The sequence below is a fragment of the Amblyomma americanum genome, chromosome 7, assembly GCF_052857255.1.
Source record: "Amblyomma americanum isolate KBUSLIRL-KWMA chromosome 7, ASM5285725v1, whole genome shotgun sequence".
In the NCBI taxonomy this organism is placed as follows: domain Eukaryota; kingdom Metazoa; phylum Arthropoda; class Arachnida; order Ixodida; family Ixodidae; genus Amblyomma; species Amblyomma americanum.
The window spans coordinates 129443357-129467807 of NC_135503.1; the positions used below are offsets into that span (position 1 = coordinate 129443357).

The 24451-nt window shown below is 47.8% G+C and overlaps 1 protein-coding gene across 3 annotated transcripts in view; it reads left to right on the forward strand.

Annotated features, from left to right (window-relative positions):
* Window positions 1–24451, forward strand: part of LOC144099573 (zona pellucida sperm-binding protein 3 receptor-like) — a 59594-nt gene that overhangs the window by 25602 nt on the left and 9541 nt on the right. For 2 of the 3 annotated variants that reach the window (XM_077632991.1, XM_077632993.1), the window contains exons 7-10: window positions 946–1119; window positions 2187–2390; window positions 6819–6889; window positions 7450–7621. In XM_077632991.1, coding sequence (XP_077489117.1) covers window positions 946–1119; window positions 2187–2390; window positions 6819–6889; window positions 7450–7621 — 621 coding nt within the window. The remainder of the gene's footprint in view (window positions 1–945; window positions 1120–2186; window positions 2391–6818; window positions 6890–7449; window positions 7622–24451) is intronic. The other variant, XM_077632992.1, reaches the window with a different exon arrangement.

Genomic DNA, 24451 nt, shown 5'->3' on the forward strand with positions numbered 1-24451 from the left:
CGGCCATGAATGCAATGTTCGCGTGTTAGTCATGTATGCTGTTTACAATTATCCGGGAGGTAATTAAGCATTGTCATTGTCTAGGTGACATGCCGGTGCGTGGACGGAGAAAAAAATTTGCGGGCTAGGTTAAGTTAAATATAGACACACTTAATGCAGTCCTCGGTCAACCAAAGGACCAGCTTGAATGCATTTTCCCAGCGCATTTCAGCGAGTCGCGGGACAGAGCTGTCAGCGTCCGCCCTCAGTGTGCCCATTACTCGGTCATGCACCTCGTCGAAATGCGCTGGCAAAAGGCATACAAGCTACAAGAACCAAGTAGGCCATCTTTGTATACCTTCACAATGGAGGAGACTCGATGTTGAGAAAGGCTACATTCGCACCATCAAACAGGAAGTAGAGCAATGCGCATGATATAGTCGGATAAAACTGAATGACTAAAGACCCCCGTTTTTATTTACCTTGCTATATTCTGCTGATGGCTGATTTTCTTTTCTTGAATATTAGTGCCTACACTGTATGCAAGCGCCATAGGCTCTTAAATGATAGTTGCGCTGTGTTCCTGCCCCCTTTTCCTACTTCGTTCGCTGCTGTGCACCAACCGGCATCTGAAAACACATGTTCACTCTCCAAGAGGAGCAGATGACTGACTCTTCAGTGAAATGAGCCGCTTTTCTCTGTTCACTTTTTCTCTGTCTTTTTTGCTTGCTCATTATTTTCGGCAGCGAACATTTGAGATCTATTTATCTTATATTTGTCAGGTATGCAGTCTTAGATCGAACGTCCGGTGAAAAGGAATTGGCCCATTGTTACTACATATAATCGGGCTGGAACGTTTCATTTGCGCGTGATTGTGAGCATGTGACATTTTTTATGTGCCTTCCCCCGTATCACGCTTTTCCAATCGTGCCGCTATTAGTCCTCAGCCGATGTTCTCTGTCGCAGCCGTGGACTGTGGAAAAGTGGAAGGCATCACTCACGGCACTCTGTTCCTCAAGGAAACCACGTTTGGCTCGAAGGCCACGTTCTCGTGCATCGCCGGTTTCAGGCTGGTCGGCAATGCCACACTAAGCTGCGACGCCGACGGCCACTGGTCCGGTGAATATCCGCACTGCGAAGGTGGGTGTTGTTTCTCATATGCGTGCAGAAGCACAATAATCTTGTTCCATGTTCACGCATGTGTGTCTTTGGAGAAAACCATTCTTCTTGCTTCCATAGCTTCTTTCGAGATGCAGTAGCATGGTTTTTGAACAGTAGGGGCTATACGTAATCTTCAGGTCGCAGAGTGCCCTTTCTGTGCCTATCTGTAGTGATTGATGAAAGTTAATCAACAGCGCTCTTTCTACAAAGAAAAGGTCAACAATATGAGCTTTTAAGCCAAGCTAGCTATAAACTCTTCGCCCCTGCCCACAACCTTACGCTGTTGTCGCAGGGAAAAGGAAAATGCTAGTAGCAATTGGTATATCACTGCATATCAGCGCTTGTGCGCAATGCGTGGAATTAACATGAAAAAATTTGGTGTTGGCCGGTGCTGCCAACGGACACCAGATGCGCACCCTATCGTCCCCCGATTTTCTGTTTACCCCTCATTCCTCCGTTCATCTACCAATAACGAAAAGTTGGTGCATAGGGCAGAAACCGAGGATGGTGGCCATCGTGAGAGGCGTGGTATTGGCTCAGGGGAACTTCACAGCCTATGAAAGCGGACTGTTACTAACTCGACCAAAAGTGCGCGGTGTGTCGTGTAAGTGGTACTTAACCGGTTTCAAAACGGGATCATTCTTGGGAACGAATACTTGTCGTTGTACTGAGAGCACAAGCACAGTCTTTTTATGGGAACTTTTCAAAGTTATTTCAAATGCATCTCGCATGAGACTGTAACCCGGGCGCTCATGGCCGCAAGCAAAGTTTAAGAAATACAGTGCAATAAAAATTTCATCCAGAGGCTTGCATATCCACATCGCGTCGAATAATAGAGGTAATAACCTATTAGAATAGCACGGAAGGTTCAACTCCAAGGGTCACACCCTAGGCTGCAAGGTTGTCTGTCTGAGCACTTGTTTATAAAGAAAAAGAAAAGGCTGTAGAACATAACCGAAACCTTCTGAGCATAGCAGAAAACGGGCAGCATCCGGCATCTTCACCTTCAGTCCGTTCAAACTGCTTGCTCTACTTTCGATGCGCAGAAATCTGGTGCTCGGAGGAGATGCTTGCGCAGTTCACCGAGCAAGGTGGTAGTGTGGTGGTGGACGACAAGCCGATTTCCGGACGCCAGCGCGCTAACACCACGGTACGTTTTATCTGCCCGCCGAGCAGCGACCTGGTCGGCTTCAACAGTAGCACCTGTCAAGAAACCGGAGCTTGGCAGTTCGAACCCCCGGCTTGCAAACGTAAGTTAAGCTCAAAAGAGAGGATTAGCCTTTAGGAGACGACCACTGTATGGCACGCCGTGATTAACGCAATCTCAACGCTGGACTGCATAGTCTTCTTGCTTCACTATAGACAATGTTTGCCGATGCTATCTCAGCAAATTATATGTGGGCGACAATTGTTAGTCACCATTAGTTGTTTTTTTACCGCGATAACGTTAAAGGCCTCCTTCGCCTGAAAACCTGGCGTCGGCGATGTCGGCGTTGCGAGAGAAAAATCACGAGCATGAATCGGCCAAGTGATGCCCAGAGAACAACCAAGGAGGCAGGTAGGCAACCTGCGTCACTTGACCTTCCGGCGTCATCACAACATCCCAACCAGATAGTGAGCAAGCTGCCCTCCGTGTCAGGTGGCAGTTAAATTAATGACTGGTCGCTCGGGAAAAGCAACCTGGACCGCACAAGACGCACCGCTGTGAGCACCTGCTATCGTAGGACAGTGGCGAATCGCTTAACCGCTGCAACACTGCCCCAGGATGGCTATCAGGACTCCCATGGATCTAAGAATGTAATGTAGAGATTGACCTTGTGCATATCTGGGAATGAACTCATTACGCTATCGCGTCATGAATTGAACATATCACAAATCTAAAAGAAGTATTTACTATTTCTGAATATATTATGATGCTATAATGCCCTCTTCTTCCGCCAAGTGTTGGGGGCGCAATTGTTTGCCTTCAGTTAGTCTTTCATTTTGGTCCTTTTATGGGCCCTTCCTATTGCGTTCCCTGTCCATCTTTCCTAAATTATTATTAACTTGCTGTCATTTTCAAGTGACATATTCTGCGGTATTACTGCATATTTTTATAAGTAGTTGGTCAAGTGCGAGATTGAGATATTATCATCAAGACTGCTCAAATGGCCATTATCCGCAGCCACAACTATGGGATGAAACCGTATCAGCTTTCCCTAGATTTCAGAGTAGCGCAGTCCACGCCTAGTTTTCAAAAGGTAGTTACAGAGGAGGTTTGGTTTTTGGATGTTCTTAGGAGACACGGCAAAACGGCTAACCAAGTTGTCGAAAAGACGTTGTTCGCGCGAGCCTAAAACAGTGTTATTGACATTTTCGAAGATTTGGCCTTTGTATCTGATTCTAAAAGCTCCATGGACTGTGAGAAGACACGTGTCATGTTCTGAGCTAAATGACAGGAGCCCAGCTCTAAACCCGCACATCTGTGAGATGAATTGGGTTTCCGGAATGATGTAGGCAAAGGAACGCCTGGTTCGGATTGGTGACGCACAGAAACGTGCGATTTCTTTAACGAATCGAAGTTCTTGTCGTACAGGAATGATGAGATTTATTGTATACGTCACGCCAAATGCAATTTATATGGACCTCGTTATCAACTTCCCACGTTGAACCACAGAGGCTGGAATGTAATGGCACGGGGCTAACTCTCCGCTTGTGTAGTTTTTCCCTTTGATTGAGTTCAAGGAACTATGGGCGCTGAGGTTTATCGGGCTTTCTAGAAAAGGTTATGCTTCGATATGCACGCAAGAATCCGGATTTTGGATATGTGTTAGAATGGAATTATGATCCGAAGCATCCTTCTGCGCTTGTGAAAAACTGGATGAAGAAGAGGACGGTGGCCATTATGGGAGTGGCCAAGCCGGTCTGCTGAGATCATTCCAATTGAACATCTTTGTATAAGCATCACGCGTCCTCCGAGGGTGAAAAAGGCAGCCTCGCCGCCAGAATGTCGACCAGCTGCTGCAGACGTGAGGAAACAGCTTCGACGTTCACTGGCAGCTTCTTGGACTCTATGCTTCGGTGGTGCGAAGGACTCATCGACGTAAAAGTCTTGCGTGTCAAGTATTTACGCATTAGGCTATTGTGAAAAGGCATTCTTGACGTGGTTGCCTCATTAAAAAAACATATTTTAGCCGATACCTTCCTGCAGCGCAGAAATGAGCTGTTCAATGATCTTAGTGTGGGAACAAATAGTGGCTTAATATGATGATAAATATTGGTTGCTATTGTGTAAGAAGTCTGACATTGTGGTCCCACCAATTTCGCGCGCTAGTTTTAGGGCGGCAAAAGTAAGTGAAATTTGAAAAAAAAACTGAAAATATATCTTTTCGTTGGTCGGTAACACGGTATCCGCATGGCCATTGCAGAAGACGTCTAGCTGCCGGTCACATTGGCGAGCTCTAGCGTCTAGGGTCCCATCAGTGGTGGTTGCTTCTGTGGTGACCTCCTGAGCGCACAAAGCCGCGCAGATTCTGCGACCCGCCTTTCGACCCCAACCTCGCCTTTGCCTCGAGTCCTCACACCTGATGACACCACTTTTCTTTTAGCAAGAAAGAAACACCTCCGGCGCTGCTCACGTGCTCTGATCCCTCCGTGTGCGGTAACCCTCCCTCGCGGTCTTACCCGTGCAGAGGAGGTTGCGCTTCAGAGGGTACGGGTCGGGGTTTCTCTTACTCCAGCTGTGACACGCAAGTGCCCGCGTTTCAAATATTTATATCCCCATCCCGGGTGTCGAGTCTGCAAGATCAGAGATAGTGAGGCGGAGATTCACCACCTGCTGCGGGTGCTCCCGGCGCTGAAGGCGAGGTGAATTCGGCACCTGGCGGCAGTTGGTCTCCCACCCAACAATCCGGATTCATATTTCGCTTGAACACAGGAACCATATCATCGTTCCTTCATTGATTTTATTTGATCAGCCAACCTTTTTTCATTAATTTAGGCATCCTCATCATCCCTAATTTCATACCTTTATGCCCTGTGGCAATAATCACCGCATTAAAAAAAGCCGACCTTATTCTCCTCGCTCATAGTGGGATTTGAGCGCCAAAAAAGGCGTTTCCTTTCTTTACGCACGTAGTCCCCGTTTCATTTGGGCGTTAAACTCGTGTCTGCAGAAGTTCCCTGACAGTTGCACGCATTTCTCCCCCACTTGCATGTGTTGTAAATTACTTCAACACGTTGCTTCCTGTACTGCTCAGCGTCATCCTGAGTCTAATAACTTTTCGTTTTTAACCAGCACAGCTTCAGAAAAGGTTGATCGTGTTATACACAACTGCTCGAGCTGGGAACTGATCTGAATTTTAATATGGATAGAACTGAACAAACTGATTACATATTTCTTGGTTTTTCAAAGGCATTTGACCCGCGTAGCCTGTTGCCATTTAATCTCCAAACTCTCTGCACTTGGACATGATTCCTTAATATTGTCATGACTTCGTAACTTCCTCTCCCATCGCGAGTAGTGTACCTTTTTTAACAATTTCTCCTCGTCATCTGCTTATGTTACTTGAGGTGTTCCACAAGGCAGTGTTCTCGGTCTTTTGTTGTTTTTATTTATATTAATAATCTGCCAACTAATACGTCATCCTGTTTGCTGTTGTTCGCTGATGATTGCAAAATGTTCCGCGTAATAAACTCAACTGAAGACCATGACGTTCTTCAGCAGGATAATATTTTTAGGTGGTGTGAAAATTGGTTGATGGCGCTTCACCCATCCAAATGCAAAATAATGACCTTCGGGCGTAAACGTCCTATTCTTAAGTTGTCTTACTTTCTAAATAATGTGCCTGTGTCTGAGAATTCGGAAAAATATATGGACATTCATATAACACCAAACCTTTCCTGGTCCGAACATATCACTTCCATCAGTGATAATGAATCTCACTCACGTGGTTGTCTCCGCCGAAACAATGAAAAGGCGCCTGTTCATGCCCGAAAATTAGTTAACACAACTTATATACGCCCTCACCTAGAATGTGCGTCGTTGATACGGTCACCATACCAGAGCTATTAGCGATTACCTAAGGGAACCAACGCAAAGCTAATCCCAAGGAGATCATATCGATCAGCCGAATAGGGGCCTGGAGAGTTCTTTCAGGCTTGTGTTTGTTCAGGGCAGTATCTCTCCTTGACACTATCTAGATCTCCCCTTGTCGTGATGATGCAGACGAGCAACACCAAACTCAATTCTCTTGTCTGTCTACAGACGTAAACGTAACATTTTTCCTTATTTCTTTTATTTGTCTTATTTCTTTCTTTTTGTGAATCATACTGTATTATAGCTTCGGTGAGAGGGGAGAGCTTCATGTGGTCCATATTATTGTTCATGCGCAGCCCGACCAGTTCGAATGAACTTTAGGCACTGCATGTATACGTGAAACTAGCAAGCAGGCTTTTGATTGATATCGCAGTACACAACGACAGAGGAATAAAGGCCAATAGAGTGGAGGCGTCCTGCTCTCTCGGTAGACTGCATTACTGAGGCCGAATGCAACAAACGCAGCGTTCTGTAAATCTAACATGGAACCTAGTGGTTAATTTATTTGTCTGAACGCATGAACTTAGATGAATCCCTCGAGGACCGAGCTGATATTTATGGAGAAAAGCACAGGGAGCCTAATTGTCACATTTTATTTCAGGCAGATGTGTCGTTAATCCTGGCCTCGGTTCACAAGTTCTACGCAACACGTCTTACAGATCACAGACAGAGGTAAACGTTCTTTCCAGCTTCATTTCTGTAGTGCTTCTCGTGAAAATGTTAACGGCGAGTGGAGTCAAGACGATTCCTTAACTTATAGCGAGCATCAGTTGTTCCTGTTTTTGTACTTTTTTTTGCTGATTGAAATTTGCAAAAATGACGGATTCTTTTGTTTTTTCTTCAGAGAGAATCAAACAGGAATGCTGAGAGTGTGGTTGGGAAGGATGTACTGTACATAGGTTAGCATGCACACCAGTGGTATCACAGAGCGAAGTGTAAAAGAGCTATATAGTGAGTAGTGAGCGTGCGACTTGCGAGAGGCGCTCTGTTCACTGCTCAGTGTGCTGCTCTTCGGTTTTGCGGTTATAAACGCAGTATATGCGAAGCGCATTCGCCGTACAACCGGGCATGACTCAGCAGTTTAATGCTTTCGCATTGTCACACATAAGCAGTCTTAAGAGTCTGTGCCAAATTTTTTAGAATGCCACACCGCAGTTTTTGAGTTGGTGTGATGACATGAGCACATATACAAGAAAATACGCCTGCTCTTGTATTCTCTTGCACTTTTTCAGCAGCAAGTGGAAACTGGTATACGAGAGTATGAATCTGACAACACCGTCTTTGTGAAATGCATTGACGGGTATCACTTTAAAGAGAAGTCGCTTCGAAACACAAGCAGAACAGAATTACCGGTGAGATGCCGGGATGGCATGTGGGAACCACCAGAGCCCTGGTGCACCGAAAGTAAGTGGGGGTACCAAATCCATTCTCCTGGCACAGGTGCTAACTAGTTCTCCTGGTGACACGTTGATATTGATACAACCAACTTATTTTTAACTAATTACTAATGATCCAAACAATATGCTGAAATTATTATGAAAGACGATTTATTACGCGATGCGGGACAAGGCCTATGCTGCTGTAATTCAGAGAGCAACTCAGTATTTTTTCTCCAAAACTGAGGAATGTTTAGCAGTAGCCGTCTTTGGAAGCGCTTGAGGTTTCGTTCTGTTTTTAAAAGGGGAGGATGCAGACTGAGGAAGGGGGAGGACAGATTACGAGGTTCATGAGCAGCTCAACTTGCGCTGTCATGCCGTCATGCCTTAATTTCGTAAAAGTACTACCGAGGACCAAAGTCACCAGGACAAGCAACAAAACAATCTTGGCGCGTACGTGCCTTGTTAGTCAACGATCACCTCCTTTCACCGCGTCACAATACAGCACGTACATCTTATTTTCACTGGTGGTCCTGAGCCAGCGTATAATGGAAGAGCTATAGGGTTCGTATGCGGCCGACGCAGTCTTATAGGCTTTTGTCCTCAATTGTCCTTAAACTGCACAACAGCTCGACAGCTGCCGAAAACAAAAGTTGTTTGTTTCTGAACTTGTTGCTTTGAAGAGAAAGAGAAAGATTGCGTACCGTGGTGGTGCATACCATCTTCAGGCTACATTTTTCACTGAGCTGTCGCTCTCGAGAATAAATGAAGTCTATAAAAAATATTGCACCCGCAGAGTTTGTCCATCGCTGCCCAGAAGGGTTCGCAAACTGTTGTTAATTTTTCTGGACCAGTTCGATAGAGCGTGTCAGGGGATGTACTATGGGCCATATATAGAAGATTACGGTGTGTGGGTGCGCGTGAAAAAATATATGTCGACGCTATCACGCAAGCCAGTAGCCTGAAATGTCTGAAGGTGTGTGGGAACGAGCGCGCTCCATCGGCTGGTAACAGTACCAACCGTTTGGGCCATGAGGCAGCTCATTTTTTTTTCCGCGAACGCATTTCCCGTAAACTTGCGTGGCCGATGTTACGGAGCTGTCTTTCTGTGTGTCGTTTTTCAGCGATTTTAATTTTACTGCGTTATCACATAGCCTTCATTCGGTGAAAAAAAAAAGTGCTCGAGCTGTCGAACCCTCTGCCCCTGGGCTAGGTGGCTGGGTGAGTGCACCTTTGGTAACCACCTACCCATTTGCTTCTGCCTCCCAGAATGCCTTCACCTTCCACCCTCCTCTACACACCAGAAGCCCACAGCGAAATCAAAGTCATAGACGCAATGGGAAGACGATAATTATAAAAGCGAAATGTACAACCAATACCTCTGGTGCAGATTTTGGGAAACACATCGTGTGATAGCCTTTGCATTTTGTTTGCTTTTTGCTAAGGACGCAGAAAAAAAAATAGCCCTGTTCCAGTGTTCACCAACCTATTCTGTACAGCGCATGAAATTTTACTGTCTCTAGAATGCTGGCAGCCTAAAAGACCGAGCAGGCACTTACCTTGCGGGGCATACAAGTTCTTGTCCCATTCGATATTCTTTACGCCGGCTTCGAAGCCGAAAGCGGATGTGGGGAGAAAGGCCACGCACCGTTGCAACATACTCCAGGTTGTACCAGCATGGAATGTGTGCGATTTGTACGCAAAGCTCATGAGCAAGAATTTGATTCTATTCTCTCGTAAGCTTTAGGTGCGATAGCAGCAGTCCTACAACAAGTGAATAAAAAAGGAAACAACTTTGAGCTTGGATCGCAATTCTGTAGCAGCGAGCATTTTACTTCGGAGAGAAGTAAAATGAAAAAAATTATGCAGAAACTATCAAATGTGATTGTCTAAGTAAGCGAATAGCTTTCTTATCTAGCTGAATTTTCGGTCAATACATGTGAATCGCTAAAATTCAACGGATGTATACAAGCGTTGGCGTGCTGTTTCGCCGCATGAACGACGCCGTTCTTTCAATTCTTCTTTGGTGAGGACACGCTTTGGTGACATTTTCGAGAACTTATATTTGACTGGAACAAACGTCGACGCAAGACTCTTTCCTGGCTATAAGCGAACACTGCCAATGCTAAACACTGGGGGCCAGAATCTCACAATCGTTCCGGGGGCGAACATTGTCATTGCTGCATACCGAAAGGCGATCACCTTGAAGGTGCTCAGCACGAAAAATGGGAAGGATGCCTCAGATCTGCAGTAATACAAGAGATGTATTTATCCGGCAAAACAAAATCAAATAAAATCAATTCAAATCTTTATTTATGCTCTCCGTGAGCATAGAGAATGAGAAAAAAAACTTGAATGAAGAAGATGGTCCAGCACCGACGCCAACGACGACGAAGCGCTTGTGCCGCCCTTCGGACAGCTTGGCAATAATACCGCAGGTTCAATCCTCAAAATACCTGGGGGTCATTTATGACAACAAGCTCACCTGGCGACCTCACATTGACCATGTCGCGGCGAAAGGGGCTCGTGCCGTGGGCATGTTACGGAGATTATGTCATCACCGGCACGGCACGCGCAGAGATGCGCTATTAATGATTTACATAATGTATGTCAGGCCAATTTTAGAATTTGGATCAGTGTTTTTTTCAGGCTCGGCTACATATAAACTTCGTCCTCTCGTCCTTTTAGAGAGGGAAGCAATTCGCATGTGCCTCGGCCTTCCAAAATTTGTGGCTACCAATGTGCTGTACCTTGAAGCCCCCATTCCTCCTCTCTTATCACGACTTCAATTTTTAACTGTGCAAACTTACCTCAGGATCTATGAATCACATTTCCACCGTTCCCAAAGCATTTTCTGTTGTCAGCCGACCTCCTTTTTTGGTGTCCCCTGGTCTCGTTTCAATTCCCCTCAGGTAGTGTTTGTGCAAAGATTACTTCAGCCTTTAGATGTTAACATTTATGATATCCTTCCTGCGCTTCGCAATGGGCCCGCTATCCACATTGTTTTCGACGACATATTCCAAAAAAATGCAAAACCTTTGCCACTGAGTCTAATGGTCTACTAAAAGATTATCTCAGGACCCTACCTACAGAAATAGCAATAACCACTTACGCATCGCAATCTAATGAAAAAGCAGGTGTGGGAATATTTTGCTCGCATTTAGACTGGTCCTTTTCACTGCGCCTTCCAGATTTCACCCGTATTTTTCAAGCAGAGTTTCTAGCAGTTGTACTTGCTCTACGCAAGCTTGACCCCTCTATTACAGCAGTTGCAGTAATTACTGATTCTTTATCTTTGTGTTCGTCCCTCGCTGCACAGGTTGACGGTCCCATTTTATCAACTTTCTTATCCCTACTTCCTCCGCATTTGAGCCTTGTTCATTTAGTATGGGTTCCCGGGCACAGCAGTGTGACAGTAAATGAGACTGCTGACAATCTTGCAAAGGCTTCCCTCAGCGGCCCCGTGTTGCCAATCATCCAGGCTACAGCCTATATTACAGCATCTAGATTTCGGCGACGTGCGTTTTTAAGCACGCAAGACACAACACTTTTAACATCGGCGGATTATGAGCACCTAAAATATTATTGGAACAGGAAAATTTGTTGCTCTCGGCAGCTTGAAGTATCACTGACGAGGCTGCGCTGCCGCATCCCCCCTCTAAATTTCTATTTACACAAGTCGGGTTTGGCGCTCTCTCCCCTTTGTGCATTTTGCCGTGAGCCTGAATCTATAGAAAATTTTTGGCTGCACTGTCGCCGATTCAACTCTCTGAGAAAAAGGTTGCTGGAGGAGCCCTTGCAGCATCTTGGCCTTAGTTTGAGCAGCCCGTTCTTGCTATCCTTTGGCGCCACCACATTTGGGTTCAGCCACATCTGTTTGTACCGCTGTTCTAAATTTCCTGATAGAATCTCACCGACTGCCTTGCTAAGTGTTCCAAACTTTTCTTTTCTATCAATTATTACATTTTGACTTAATCATTATTATTTAATCCCTCTCTTCCCTCTCTTCATTATTATTATTATAATTTTGAAATCAAAACTCTCATCTCTTTTCTGTTCATGAAGAAGAATTCACCGGCGTTGCGCTCCCACGTGCTTTTTCTTTTTATTAACTGCGTTCAGGTGAATAGGCACCCGATTCTTGGCCGATCCCCAGTGTGGGGTTGTGCCATCTTTTGATAGGCTAACAACAACAACAACACCTTGGCCAATCCCCCCTCGTGGGTATGTGTCATGTTTACTGAGGTAAGAAGAAGAAAGAAGAAGAAGCCCGTCGGATGCTCGTGCTGGAACGCTGCCGCTTGTGTCCCAGTCTCTCGCTTCGCTGGCTCGTAGATTACTTTTTTTTATTAAAGAAGTGTGCCATGAGGCATAAGTTGAAAAAAGGAAGGGGGGGGGGGGGGGGGAAGGAATGCACGTGATTGAAAGTTAAAAGAAGGAGTGAAGAACCGTTGCGCGGAGGTAGTCGCAGAGGTTACTAATGAAACGGTTGTCCATAGACCACTTCACGTAGTCACTTTCGCGGTTCCACCGCAGGCCCACCTCCCTGAAGAGCCGTTTTCTGATAGCAGCCGTCGCTGGGCACGTCCACAACAAGTGCCGCACATCACAAATGTCCGGTGCAGCGCTACAGTGAGGGCACCTCTCAGGTGCTGACAGATCTTTGGCACGCCACCGATGACGGACAGATGGTGTCAGAGCCACCCCTGCCCGAATCCGGCGCACGGATACCTCCTCCTGCCGAGTAAGACTACGGGGGAGACGGTGCGAACACGGAGGAATTAGAGCGCGTGTTCGCTGGCGCAGAACTTCGGAATCGGAAACATGGGACAGGAACGGATCTGGGGGAAGAGGGGAAGGTGGCGGATCGTCTAATGTATGAAGATGAGTCATAGCATCCGCTTGAATGTTATGTGAATCCTGGGTATGGCCGCCAATCCAGTGTATGCGCACAGGACATGGATACTTTGGCGCAGAGCACATGAATTGATTGTGAAATCTGGAACGTCCGTCGAACAGCCTTAAGCTGTTTAAGGGCGGCGCGGGAGTCGGTGTAAATATGAACTGTATTGAATGTGGGAACGAGCGGAAGGGAAGCAATGGCATTATAGATGGCTTGAAGTGCCAATGCCAGGGGAGTGCACGTATCCGCAGTATACGTCGCACGAGAGTTGAGATGCGGATGAGAATGGACTATACACAGCAGTAACTCCCCTCCTCTGCAGAATGTGATGCATCCGTGTATAATATGCACCCTTCAGGCAGATACGCTGCTCATACCGACGGGGACACAGTGGGGCGATTGTCAGTGAGCTGGCAATAGGACCACGGTGGAAGTGTCTTTAAACGATGAAGTTTGAGAGACTGTTTCCGAGCTCTATTTGCCACCCGTTGGTCGATGATTTCACTGAGTGTATTAAGTTGGGCGAACTCCTGTAGCACAGGTATGGGTGTTAAACGAGGCAGATATGTTATGACGCGCATAGCCTCACGATTGATAGCTTCAAGGGAGTCCCACTGTCTGCGGGTGAGGCGTTGAAATTGTGCCTGATACACTATCCTTGGCTGAAGGATAGAGCGCACAAGCTGGCGGGCCGTATGAGCACGTGCGCCACCAGAGCGCATAGCTATGCGACGAATCAGACTTGAGTAGCGTGAGCCGAATTACGGGTGGCTGTCAGCCACGGGGTGCCAGTCCCAGATGTATGGAGGAGAAGACCAAGAATGTGAACAGTTTCTACCTGAGGAATCAGAGAACTATGTACCGTAAAATTTAAAGGGGGAGCTTTCCGTGAGCCGGCTTTATTTCCAATTCGAATGAAACATGATTTAGTAGGAGAGAGTGTTAGACCCAGAGGAGGGAGGCGAGATGTCAATACATCCAGCGCGAGTTGAAGGACCGACTGATGAATAGACGCATCTGGATGACAGCACCACAAGGTTATATCATCGGCATACGCAAGCACGCGGATAGAAGGGATGGACTCTAGGGCTCGAGTAAGAGGTATTAAAGCCACATTAAATAATGTGGGGGCGAGAACGGAGCCCTGCGGCACTCCTCTATTGGAAGTGAAGTTACCAAAGGGCTTTCCGTGGACAGGCACGCTGATGGTTCGACTTGCTAAAAAGGCGTGAATGGAGAGGAGGAACCGGTGAGGGAGACCAAGAGTTTGAAGGGAGGCAAGAATGGCAGAGTGAAGGATGTTATCATATGCCTTTGTTATGTCTGTAGCGATTACGGTTCGTACAAGGTGACTCTGCGGAGAGTGGTCAAGCACGTCAGCAGCCAAAGTAGCAAGGCCGTCCTCCGTTCCAATTTGTGGGCGGAAACCAATTTGGGAATCTGGGTAACAATCATGGGATTCCAGCAACCACGACAAGCGTGCGGCTAGAATGTTTTCATAAAGCTTGCCGATGGTAGGCGTAAGGGAAATTGGACGAAGGGCCGAGAGAGATACTGGAGGCCGACCTGACTTGGGTATTGGAACCACAATAGAATGCTTCCAGTCTCCCGGCATGACGCCAGAAAGCCACACTTCGTTAAAAGTATCAAGGAGAGTTTGCTAAGCTCTCCCATCCAAGTTACGGTATAAGGAGTTAGGTATGCCGTCGTGCCCGGGAGTAGTAGTAGTTTTTAAACGTTCAATGGAGGCCAGCAGCTCTGCCATGGTGAGGTCAGAAGTAATCCCATCGGAGGGCTCTGTAACCGATAAGTCAGGTGGAGACGTAGCGGTGCAGTCATGGTTTGGAAAAAATTGACGGGTCGCTTGTTGTGCAAATGTGTCCTCATCCACATTTAGCGCGAGGCGAATGCTCTCTGTGTAATCTGCAATTTGAGAAGGGTGCTCCATGGCGTGAAACACTCTCCAAAGATGTCGATTGCCCTGTGTAGAGGACAGGTGGGCACACCATGCAGCCCAGCGTTGCCTGCCTAGCCGCTTTGCATAGCGCCGCGCCCGTGCGGTAGCGCGGTGAAGAGTAGGAAGAGCCGATGGGTCATCGGGGTGACGAGTAGCATAAAGATCCGCCTGGCGACGAAGAGCCCGCAGATTCAAGAGATGTAAGTCCGGATTTGGGTCGTCTTCATTTACAGTAGTGGTAATAGTGTGAGTAGCGAGAACAGCAGAGAGAGTAGACTGTGCTGAAGAGGGGTTGAATGTAGATAAGTAATTGTCTGCGCGTACAGAGTCCCATGATGTTATTCGTACATTGCGGCGTATTTTCCGTAGACGCGTAGGCGTGAGGGAGATAAAAATCGGGCTGTGATCGCTACCCCAAGTATCAGAATGAACAGCCCAACGAGGGTTACCGGGGCCTAACCACCAAGTCAAATCAGGTGAATACGGGCCACCTCTTGGGCGGGTAGAAGTATTCGGGTGGTTTAAAAGTTGAAAGGAATGATCCGAAAAGCTCCCTTGGATGTGTGCGCCCCTTGAGGAATCCGATGGGCAACCCCACGCAGTGTGTGCGCCGTTGAAGTCACCACCAATTAGAATAGGGATACCCGAGTTGGTAGAACGTAGAAAACGAACCCATCCCAGATTGGGCGATGCGGAGCCTGGACGACTATAAAAAGAAACTGGGACAAAAGGTGTGCGTGCAGGTTTTACGAGAAGGGCGACAACCTCTTGACGTGTGTTGCACCATCGTGAAAGGGCGAGCGGTGTGTGCGGAACTGAACTGTGAATATAAATTGCAGATTTACCTGGGCTGAGGGAGGAGGCGGTGCAACGGCGATAAGGGATAGAGGGTGAATGGTATGCTCAGAAACCTGAAAGGCGTGGGAGTGCATTATGCTCTTGCAGTAGGAACGCCCAAGCCCTCAGCTTTCCGTCGCGAAGGCGGATGTTCACTTCAGAGGCCTTATTAGCGAATCCTCGACAGTTCCACTGCACCACCACCGATGATGACGCGCTATCCATGACGAGGCCGAAGAGCTTCCACGATGAGGGATGTCACCTGCTTCATCAGCGCTAATATATTATCCACTGTCGGGGTAGTCACGGCTTACAGGTGGTCGGCACCGGATTGTGGCCCAGTGCTTACCCTAGGGGATTCCTCTGATGATTGCTACCGAGTTATTAGAATTCTTCGAGAGGATTGAGAACGACGCTGTTCCCAGCGCTGGGCGAGTTCATCTAGTCGGCCGCGAGCCTCCGCGATTGCATTGTCTAAAGCTGTGTCTTCATCTGTAGTATCCACATATGATGGATGCACTGGACGTTTTGGCGTACCATTTGATCCGGGAAAGTGAGCCGCTTGTGCATATGTACGCTGGTGAGGAGACGTATGGTGAGCAGCGGGCTCAGATAAAGGAAGTTCAGGGAAGTCGTTGTCGTCACATGCGAGAGCTGCAAAGCGATTACTTGTAGGAACATTCATTTTTGCAGGCGACTTGTGAAACTTCTTCGCCTGCTTCTTCTTTGGACAAGCGGGGGAGCGAATGTCATGGTCCGGCGATTTGCACAGGGCACAAGGAACTGTTGGTTCATTCATGTCGGCCACAGCTGCTGGATTAGGGCAGGTATTTTGCATATGTCCTTCATATATACTTGCATTTATTTGCATATATACTTGTATATATTTGCATATATACTTATGCTCAGGTCTTCTTCGCTGGCGCTTCCAACGTGCCAATAAACCGCTCTACATTTGGTGGAGGTTTCTGCGTTCTCTTTTTCCCGATCACCGTGGACCTTCGCAGCCGCACCATCCCGATGTCAACGACCAAGGCCAGTCAACAGCCCGCCGCCCCGTCGCAGCCAGTCACCTGCTCCGGTGCCATCCGGCAGCGGCACACCGCTGTTTTCAGCGGCCACAGCGACCAGGATATGAAAGATTGGCTGGAATCGTACGAACGGGTGAGCCGTCATAACAACTAGAACGACCGCGTCAAGCTTACCAACGTCATCTACCTCAGCGATGTCGCGAACCTCTGGTTCCGCAACCACGAGGCCGACATTCCGTCTTGGGCCTTTCTAAACAGCACACTTGCGGAGGTTTTCGGCCGTCCCGCCGTGCGGAAACTGCGCTCTGAGCAAAACCTACGTGTCCGAGCTCAGCACACCGACGAGACTTTCACCAGCTACATTGAAGATGTAGTTGACCTTTGCAAGCGTGTTGATCCGGCTATGTCAGAGGCTGACAAGATCAAGCACATCATGAAGGGTACCGACGACGATGCTTTTCAGATGTTGGCGAGGAGTCCCACCACCATTGCCTCGGTGTATACCGTATGCGAAACTTTCGACGAGTTGCGCAAGCAACGTTTTTGCGCTCGTCGGCCTCCTCCGCCTTCCGACTCCATCTACGGCCGATTTACTTGCTACCATCAAAGACTAAGTGCGGGACGAGGTCGGCCGGCAGCTCTCGCTCCTATCTCGCCATCACCAGTCACCGCCCGCCCTCAGCGCTCAGATCCGGCGCACCATCACGCAGGAGGTCGCCGATGCACTGCCAGGTTCGGCAACCAGGTTACTTGGCTCCCCAGGTCGACTTTCCACCGATCCCGTCCTCCCCTCTGGCTGCCCCGTTGAGCTATATATACGGTAATCCAGTTGCCGTGCCGCCTACTCCCGCTCCCGCCCCTCTCACGTATGTCGAAGCTGTCACACGGCCACCGCGACCGCAGGCTTATGCGTACGTTCCTCCATCGGTGCCTGCGCCTGTTGCTCCACGAAAACGCATCACGCCCGCTACCTACAACACTAGGCGCACAGCTGACAATAGACCGATATGCTACACCTGCGGTCTTCTGGGCCACGCCGCGCGCCTCTGTCGACGTACTCTACATGCGGCTGTCCACCCTGTGCCGAACTACCCCGATACAGACCGCACCTTTCGCCCACCTTACGGACCACCACCTCGGGGGAGCTGTCCTGACTGCGCGCTCGGTCGCCAGCCCTACGTTTCACACCGCTCGCATTCCCTTTGCCGCCGCTAATTGTCACCCATGAAGCGTCGCAACGTCCCCACCGATTCGGAAAACTAGCATCCGCAGTTCCTGGGGCACGAACAGCGCACTCATCGCCCTGATTAAGTCCTCGCCTTTCTCCGCCGAATCTTCTTGATGTGTTTGTCGACGGTGTCAAGACACTTGCGCTTGTGTACACTGGGGCCACCGTTTCTGTAATTCACGAAAACTTCTGCCGCTCGCTTCGCAAAGTTACCACCCCATCTTCTGGACTCTCACTCCGTACAGCCAGCGCCGAGCCTGTTCATCCTTGTGCCGCTTGCACAGCACGCGTCGCCATCGCCGATGTTTTATATGTTGTCGAATTTTTATTCCTCCGTGCAAGCTCCCTTGACGTCATCCTTGGATGGGATTTTCTATCCCTCCACAGTGCCGTCGCTAATTGTGATTTCCCGACATCTCCGATCTGAGATTTGTGAACACCACCATGCCGACCCTCAGAGAGCTCACGCCAGAGGTTACTATTGGCGGGACATGTGCAATTTCGTTCGTCGCTGCGTTTGCTCCTGGCCTGCTTGTCAGCAGCGGAAGTCGACACCTCGCCCTTGGCTGCCCAGTTATAGCTAGTACCGTGTCCGGCTCGCCATTTCGGTCGTGTGGGCATCGACCTATACGGGCCACTTCCCTTCACGACCTCTGGGAATCGCTGGATCACAGTCACCGTGCACCACCTCACTAGGCATGCTGAGACCGCAGCCCCACCTGCGGCTACTGCTCGCGAGGGCAGCCTTCTTCTTTCATCACTTTGTCCTGCGCCACGGCGCTCCTCGAGAGCTTCTCAGTGACCGCGGCCGTGTTTTCTAGTCTGAAGTTATTCACGAGCTTCTCGCTGCGTATCACGCAATCCAGCGCACCACTACGGCTTACCACCCTCAAACCAACGGCCCCACCGAACGCTTCAACCGACTCTTGGGGACATGATCGCCATGTACATTCGCTCCGACAACTCTAATTGGGATCAGGTTCTTCCGTTCGTCACCTATTCATATAACACCGCCTCTCAAGCAACCACCGCTCTACCCTAATCTTTCTTTTATTCGGGCGCGCACCTTGTATGTTGGATACAATCCTTCTCTAAAACCCCGACAGCTCGGAATATACTTCCCTTTCTGACATCACCCGCCATGCTGAGCAGTGCCGCCAGTTGACTCGATCCTTCACTGCCGAACGTCAAGGCCTCCGCAACCATGATTCCGATCAAGACACACCCGCTGTTCACTTCTCCACTGGCTCACTGGTCTGGTTTTCTGTTCCGGCTACGTCCAAATTTTCGGCCAAGCACATCGGCCCTTACCGCATCTTAGAGCGTACGTCGCCTGCCCCCTGCCCGCACTTCTGCGTACCTGCCATCATTTTTCGTTCATACAGCAAGGAACTGGAATGACCTGCCAAACGCCATCGTTGATCCGATCGACTCATCGTCATTCAGATCGTCAATTGAAGAAATTTACTGCTGAAGTTCCACCCCGTCATGTTATACCCCTTTGATGGGGCCTTTGAGGTATTAATAAATAAATAAATAAATAAATAAATAAATAAATAAATAAATACATCATCGAACCGGTGACACCTTCTTTGGACCATCGCCGCCGTGGCCGCGACGTCGTTCACGTCAGCCGCTTGAAGCCTTATTACAGCCGCCTCGTCGTCTTCAGGATGACTCCCTTTTTCCGCCGGGGCACTTGGAACGAAGATGGACCAGCACAGACGCCAATGACGACGATGCGCTTGCGCCGCCCGTCGGATGGTTGTGCTGGAACGCTGCCGCTTGTGTCCCAGTCTCTCGCATCGCTGGCTCGTTAGATTACCTGTGCTGGGTCTTCGTCGCCGGCGCTTGCAACGTGCCAATAAACCGCTCTACAAAACTGCTGTTTTAAGCAGCTTGACGAGTTCCCATTCCCCGTCAAGTGCAAGGACATGAGTGGCGTACAGAACGGAAATAACTAGATACAAAAACAGCCTTTGATTTACAAAATAACACATATACTCGTACTGTTCTGAAAGCGCACAAATGAATTTAGAGCAAAGGAAAAAACGTATCAGTCACAAGCCAGAGCTACATGAGTTAACAAAAGGATGAACAAGTGGAGCAAAGGAAAATACAACACAATACAACGAGCATCAAATTACAATATTTACGTCACCCATTTTAGACATACGAGAAACATTTTAGGGAACTCATGAGCAGAAAGAGTTATTATATGAGTACCCAACTGATGAAAGTCTTTAAGAGTTTTCGAAAATAAATAACGCAACATTGCGTCGCCGTATTTGGTTATATTTAAACTGACCTCCCAATATTCTTGATGCAGTGTCGTATATGTGTGTGAATTGAGGCGGATTTCAGCTAGTCGTGGTAAGAAATTAGTATTACTTTTGGGTTCAGTTTTCAGTGCCCTGAACAAGAGAAAACTATAAAATTGCTCATTTTATTTAAACCTAACTTTTGTACTAAAGGAGCTGCAGGGTGATCTTTCGCAGCATTTGATATTACTCGTACCATTTCATTTTGGAGTCGCGCTAGCTTCTCAATATTTGTAGAAGTAGTGGTGCCCCATATTAGAAAACAGTATGAAATATACGATAAAAAGAGTGAATGGTAAATTAGAAGTCTTGAACGGATGAGAAGAACATCCCTATGTCGATACAACATACCAATTGTTCGTGCTAATTTGGATAGTAGTAGATCTATGTGGGCATCCCAAAGCATATGTTCATTGAACATTATGCCTAATGTTTTGAAGTCATGAAATATTTGAATGCAATTTCCATTTAAATAGAGAGAAAAATTCTCTGTGAGCTGTCGGCTTTTTCTTCAGAAAATAACAGCTTTGGCCTTGCTATGGCTGACAAGCAGTCCGTTGAAGGTGGACCAGTCCTGGAGCTTTATCAAAATTGTCATTGGCTCGGATAATTATTTGTCAATGTTATCTCCGCTCACAAATAATGTTGTGTCGTCTGCAAAGATGATGAATTTAACAGAAGGGTCAACATTAACGCTATCATTAATGTACATGTTGAACAAATATTGGCCTAATACGCTCCCCTGGGGAACACCGAATGAAGTGGGTTTAATAGAGGATGTGAAATTATTTATAGTTACATACTGATGGCGGTGACTGAGATATCCTTGCAGAATATTAGCAGATATCCAGATATACGGCTGCGCGAAAGGTAGCGTATCATGAAGTGCGCGGCCTGTGGCATCCCAGGAGGAGGACATGTTCGCAATGTCAGTGCGCTGTGGTCTCTATCTGAGCATTGAAACATGTTACTGGGGCACGGGTTAATACTTTCTTGTCTGCTGCATCTTATAAGGAATCATATGCATGTGGCGAACCGGGCAGCTGAGACGAGGCAGCCATGTCGGGTCAGTTTGAACTCAGGGCTTTTGCAAATGGGCAAAAGCAGTGGGGAGTTTGATGCCAGACAATTGACACAGCGCTTCTGACATTGATTGCCTTCGTGCACCACACTCCGCCGCGAAGGGGTCAGCCGCGGCCATCTTGTGGGTCGTGTGCTTCTGCTATCCAGTATCTGGAGGACGGCCGCTCCATGCGTAGACCACGATGCGACTGTTTACATGCACCGCGGAAACCCCTTCTAGATATATGCCTGACGGAGCAGCGTGACGTGCTTTCCTGGAGCATTTTGAACGAGTGCGATAAGCAGGCAAGTAGAGAAGATGCGCTGCTGTCCCATTCATATGAACACGGCTTCTGATCGAATCCCGCGCTGCCGCTGCGCCAATGGGAATTACGTGTCCCTTACTCGGCTCGAGCCACACTACGCAGTGTGTTCCCCACGTTTGCTGTTAGGACGTCGAGCGTCCGCTTATCGGTGTACACACTAGGCAAGGCACTGGCACTCTCTATGTTGGGGTGTACCGGCTACTGTACTCTCTCTAGCGGCAGTTTACTCCGCCCAAGTTGCCTAAAGAGTGAAACGCCTCCTCCGTCCAAGAGTAGAACTGCCAGTACACTCTCTCTACGGCGAGAAGGAGTTGGAGGATGCTTTTTTAAAGATGTTTATTTTCTTCGCGTTTTAATGCAGTGGAGCTATATTGTCGCCTGTGACCCTCACCTCATGACAAATATCCGCCCCTGATTCCGCTGAACGTAAAAATAGTTTATGGGAATCTAACGTACCAAAGCGACTCGGACTGGGAAGGACGCCGTAGTGAAGGGCTCCGGTTTCTAACATTTAGCCTTCATGAACGTAACTAAAGAGCACTCTTTTTGAGCTGCAGGAAAGGGGATATGCTTGAGCAAAGGTTCGGAATAAGTACCATTCAGTGAAGGCATGCGCTTTCATACATGTGTATGAGATGAGACTTCCTTGTAAGTGTCGAATTTATCCGAAACATGTTTCTATCGCTAGGTGAAAATGCTTTATGCTCTCCGGAGCAGCCATTCACATTTTGGTACAACTGTTTCAAAACAGCGACCTTCCGAGGAAAAACGCTTCGCAGAAACGAGCGATGCTTCGGTTCAAGGGAAACACTTGTGTCAGATCCCGTAAACCTTCTCGATTCACCGCGAAACATCAATCTATATACTCCATATTGCTGCGCTACTACGGTGTAAATTCTAGGCGTGTGCTCAAGTGAAGCTGCACAGTTTTTAATGCATAGAATTATGCAACAGAATACCAGTTACCTCGTTCGCGAAGGGTGAGTCTTCAACCTGTCGTGCATCAATAAATTGCTTCCGAGCGAAGATTTTATGTGGCGTGCAGCTGTTGCCTGGACTCTTTCATCAATTACTGAGCTGCTCCAAGTGTAGTGCTTAAGTTTAAGAACGACAGAAGTTCGCGAAATGTACGCAGGAAGGCACCGCGGGACTCAAAATGAAAACATTTATATATGCTCCAAAGCACCGACGCTCGTGCCAGCGGTAAAGAGTATAAACGCCTGAACTTGAACTTGATCTTTATTTACCAGAAAGGCTGGTGGGTCACCCGGGCTAAAAGCTGTAATCAAACAGCTTGACGAGGCCCAGGCAACCCTTACAAGGCAGTATAGACGAGACTACTAAATAATAATAACACTATTAATAATGATGAAAAAAGTTAACATAAAATATTCAGCTTTACAAAAAATAAGAAACACTTTCAGGTAGGTCGATAGAAAATGTGTACACAAAGACTGCATTTTTTGTTACAGATTGACACAAATCGCATGAATAATGAGAAGACATCTTCGTGAGCAATTTGAGGAAAACTGTAAAAGAATAACTAAGAAACACTGTAGCGAAAAAAAAAACCGCATTACAAATTCGAAAAAAGCTGTAGCAGTTGAACAGGTGTAAGACATTTGATGTGTTGATATTTTTTTACTAGGACCTTCACTAGGACCTTCGTGAAAACCTTTTAATTCACACTGGCAAGAGTTATAGGCCAGTACGACTTCACTGAAACCGATTTGAGGGGCTCATCGATCTTTCGTATCAAAACTGTACGCGCGTCCTCCGGAATTACGGTGGCGCTTCTTGCTTGAGCTTCACGTGACTTAACCTGATTTTTTTGGTGTCGTCTAGAAGCTAGCATCAAGCGCAGAAGGCTGTGCGGGTTTTGCGCGAAGTTGTGGCGGAATGCATTATATTAAAGGCTAGGTTCTCACGGGAATACCACAGTTCTGTGACCCGAAAAAATTCTGGAAACACTTGCCTGACATCATGCTACCGGTTCCTGTTTATCGTTACTTATACTGTGGCAGAAAGGTAAGCACGTCTCAAAAAGAGTTAAGAGTGCGCCAGTTCAATCGTCAGCAAAAAAAAGGTCACGGTCTAGCTCTGGTTAAACCTGGAGTGACGCGATAACTACATCTGGCCGAGTGAAACTCGCTCAGTCGAATTGCAAAGTCAGTCTTTAGCCGCTCTGTTTCACTGGGCGGTCTTTCTTCATCTTCGTCCCACTTGACACGGCGCATGCGCAGAGGTGTGGCAGCTGCGCCGCACCACGTGACCAACCACGTGACCAACGGCCCCGCCACGGAGCTCACTCAAGTGGTGCCACACTGAAGGGTCGAAGAGGTGGCGTAGTGTAGCCATCGCTAAAAAAGTCTTCTTCCTTTTACATGGCGGTACATTGCCCGATAAAGCATGGTTGAGAGAAAAAGGCTCGTTTGCTCCACGGTCGGTTGACTGCCTAATATGCCGTAAACCAGAAGCCAAATACCGCAAATTTTTTGACTGCTATGACGCAGTATTTCTCTGGGGTATCATGGCGCAGACCTTAAAAAAAGAGCTGCCAGTCACGCCGTATGGTATAAGGTCTCTACCTGTCGATAGTGAAGGGGGTGTGCCATACGACTTATTCATGTTGCTGTGTCGACACAGTGTATTGAAAACGAGAATGGCTACAAGCTACGCTGATGTGGATGCTCGCACAGCGAGGGGTGTATTTCGTCGAAAGTGTGCCTCTTCAAAACGAGTTTTACAATGTCCAGAAGGAGAAACTTGAACGGATGCCAAAGTTGAGTGATCTCGCAAAGTTCAAACGCTGTTGAATCACAGCGCAGCCTCAACTGGAGCTGCCACTTTGAATTCTATTGTATTGTCATTGTTTTTTTTTTTGCTCTGCTGCTCCTGCAATCTTATTTGACTCTGAACAGGAAATCAAGAAAAAAAACCAGCGATATTCAAGAGGTAGCGCGCCCGGCTTGCAACGCCGAGTCCTTCCTCGCAGCGGCTCTGGCTCTCCTTTCCAGTATAGTTTCGTAATAGAAGGAATATATCCACTCCAGCAGATGGCATGTGCTTTGCAGGAGTGAGGCTATTCTGCAAAAAGGAGTGGAACATGTGACATCGAAAGCCTTCCCAGCACTTCTTCAGTTCTTAGTAGTTGGCGCAAGCTGGTATGCCGAGTGTTGCTGCGGACGCTTCG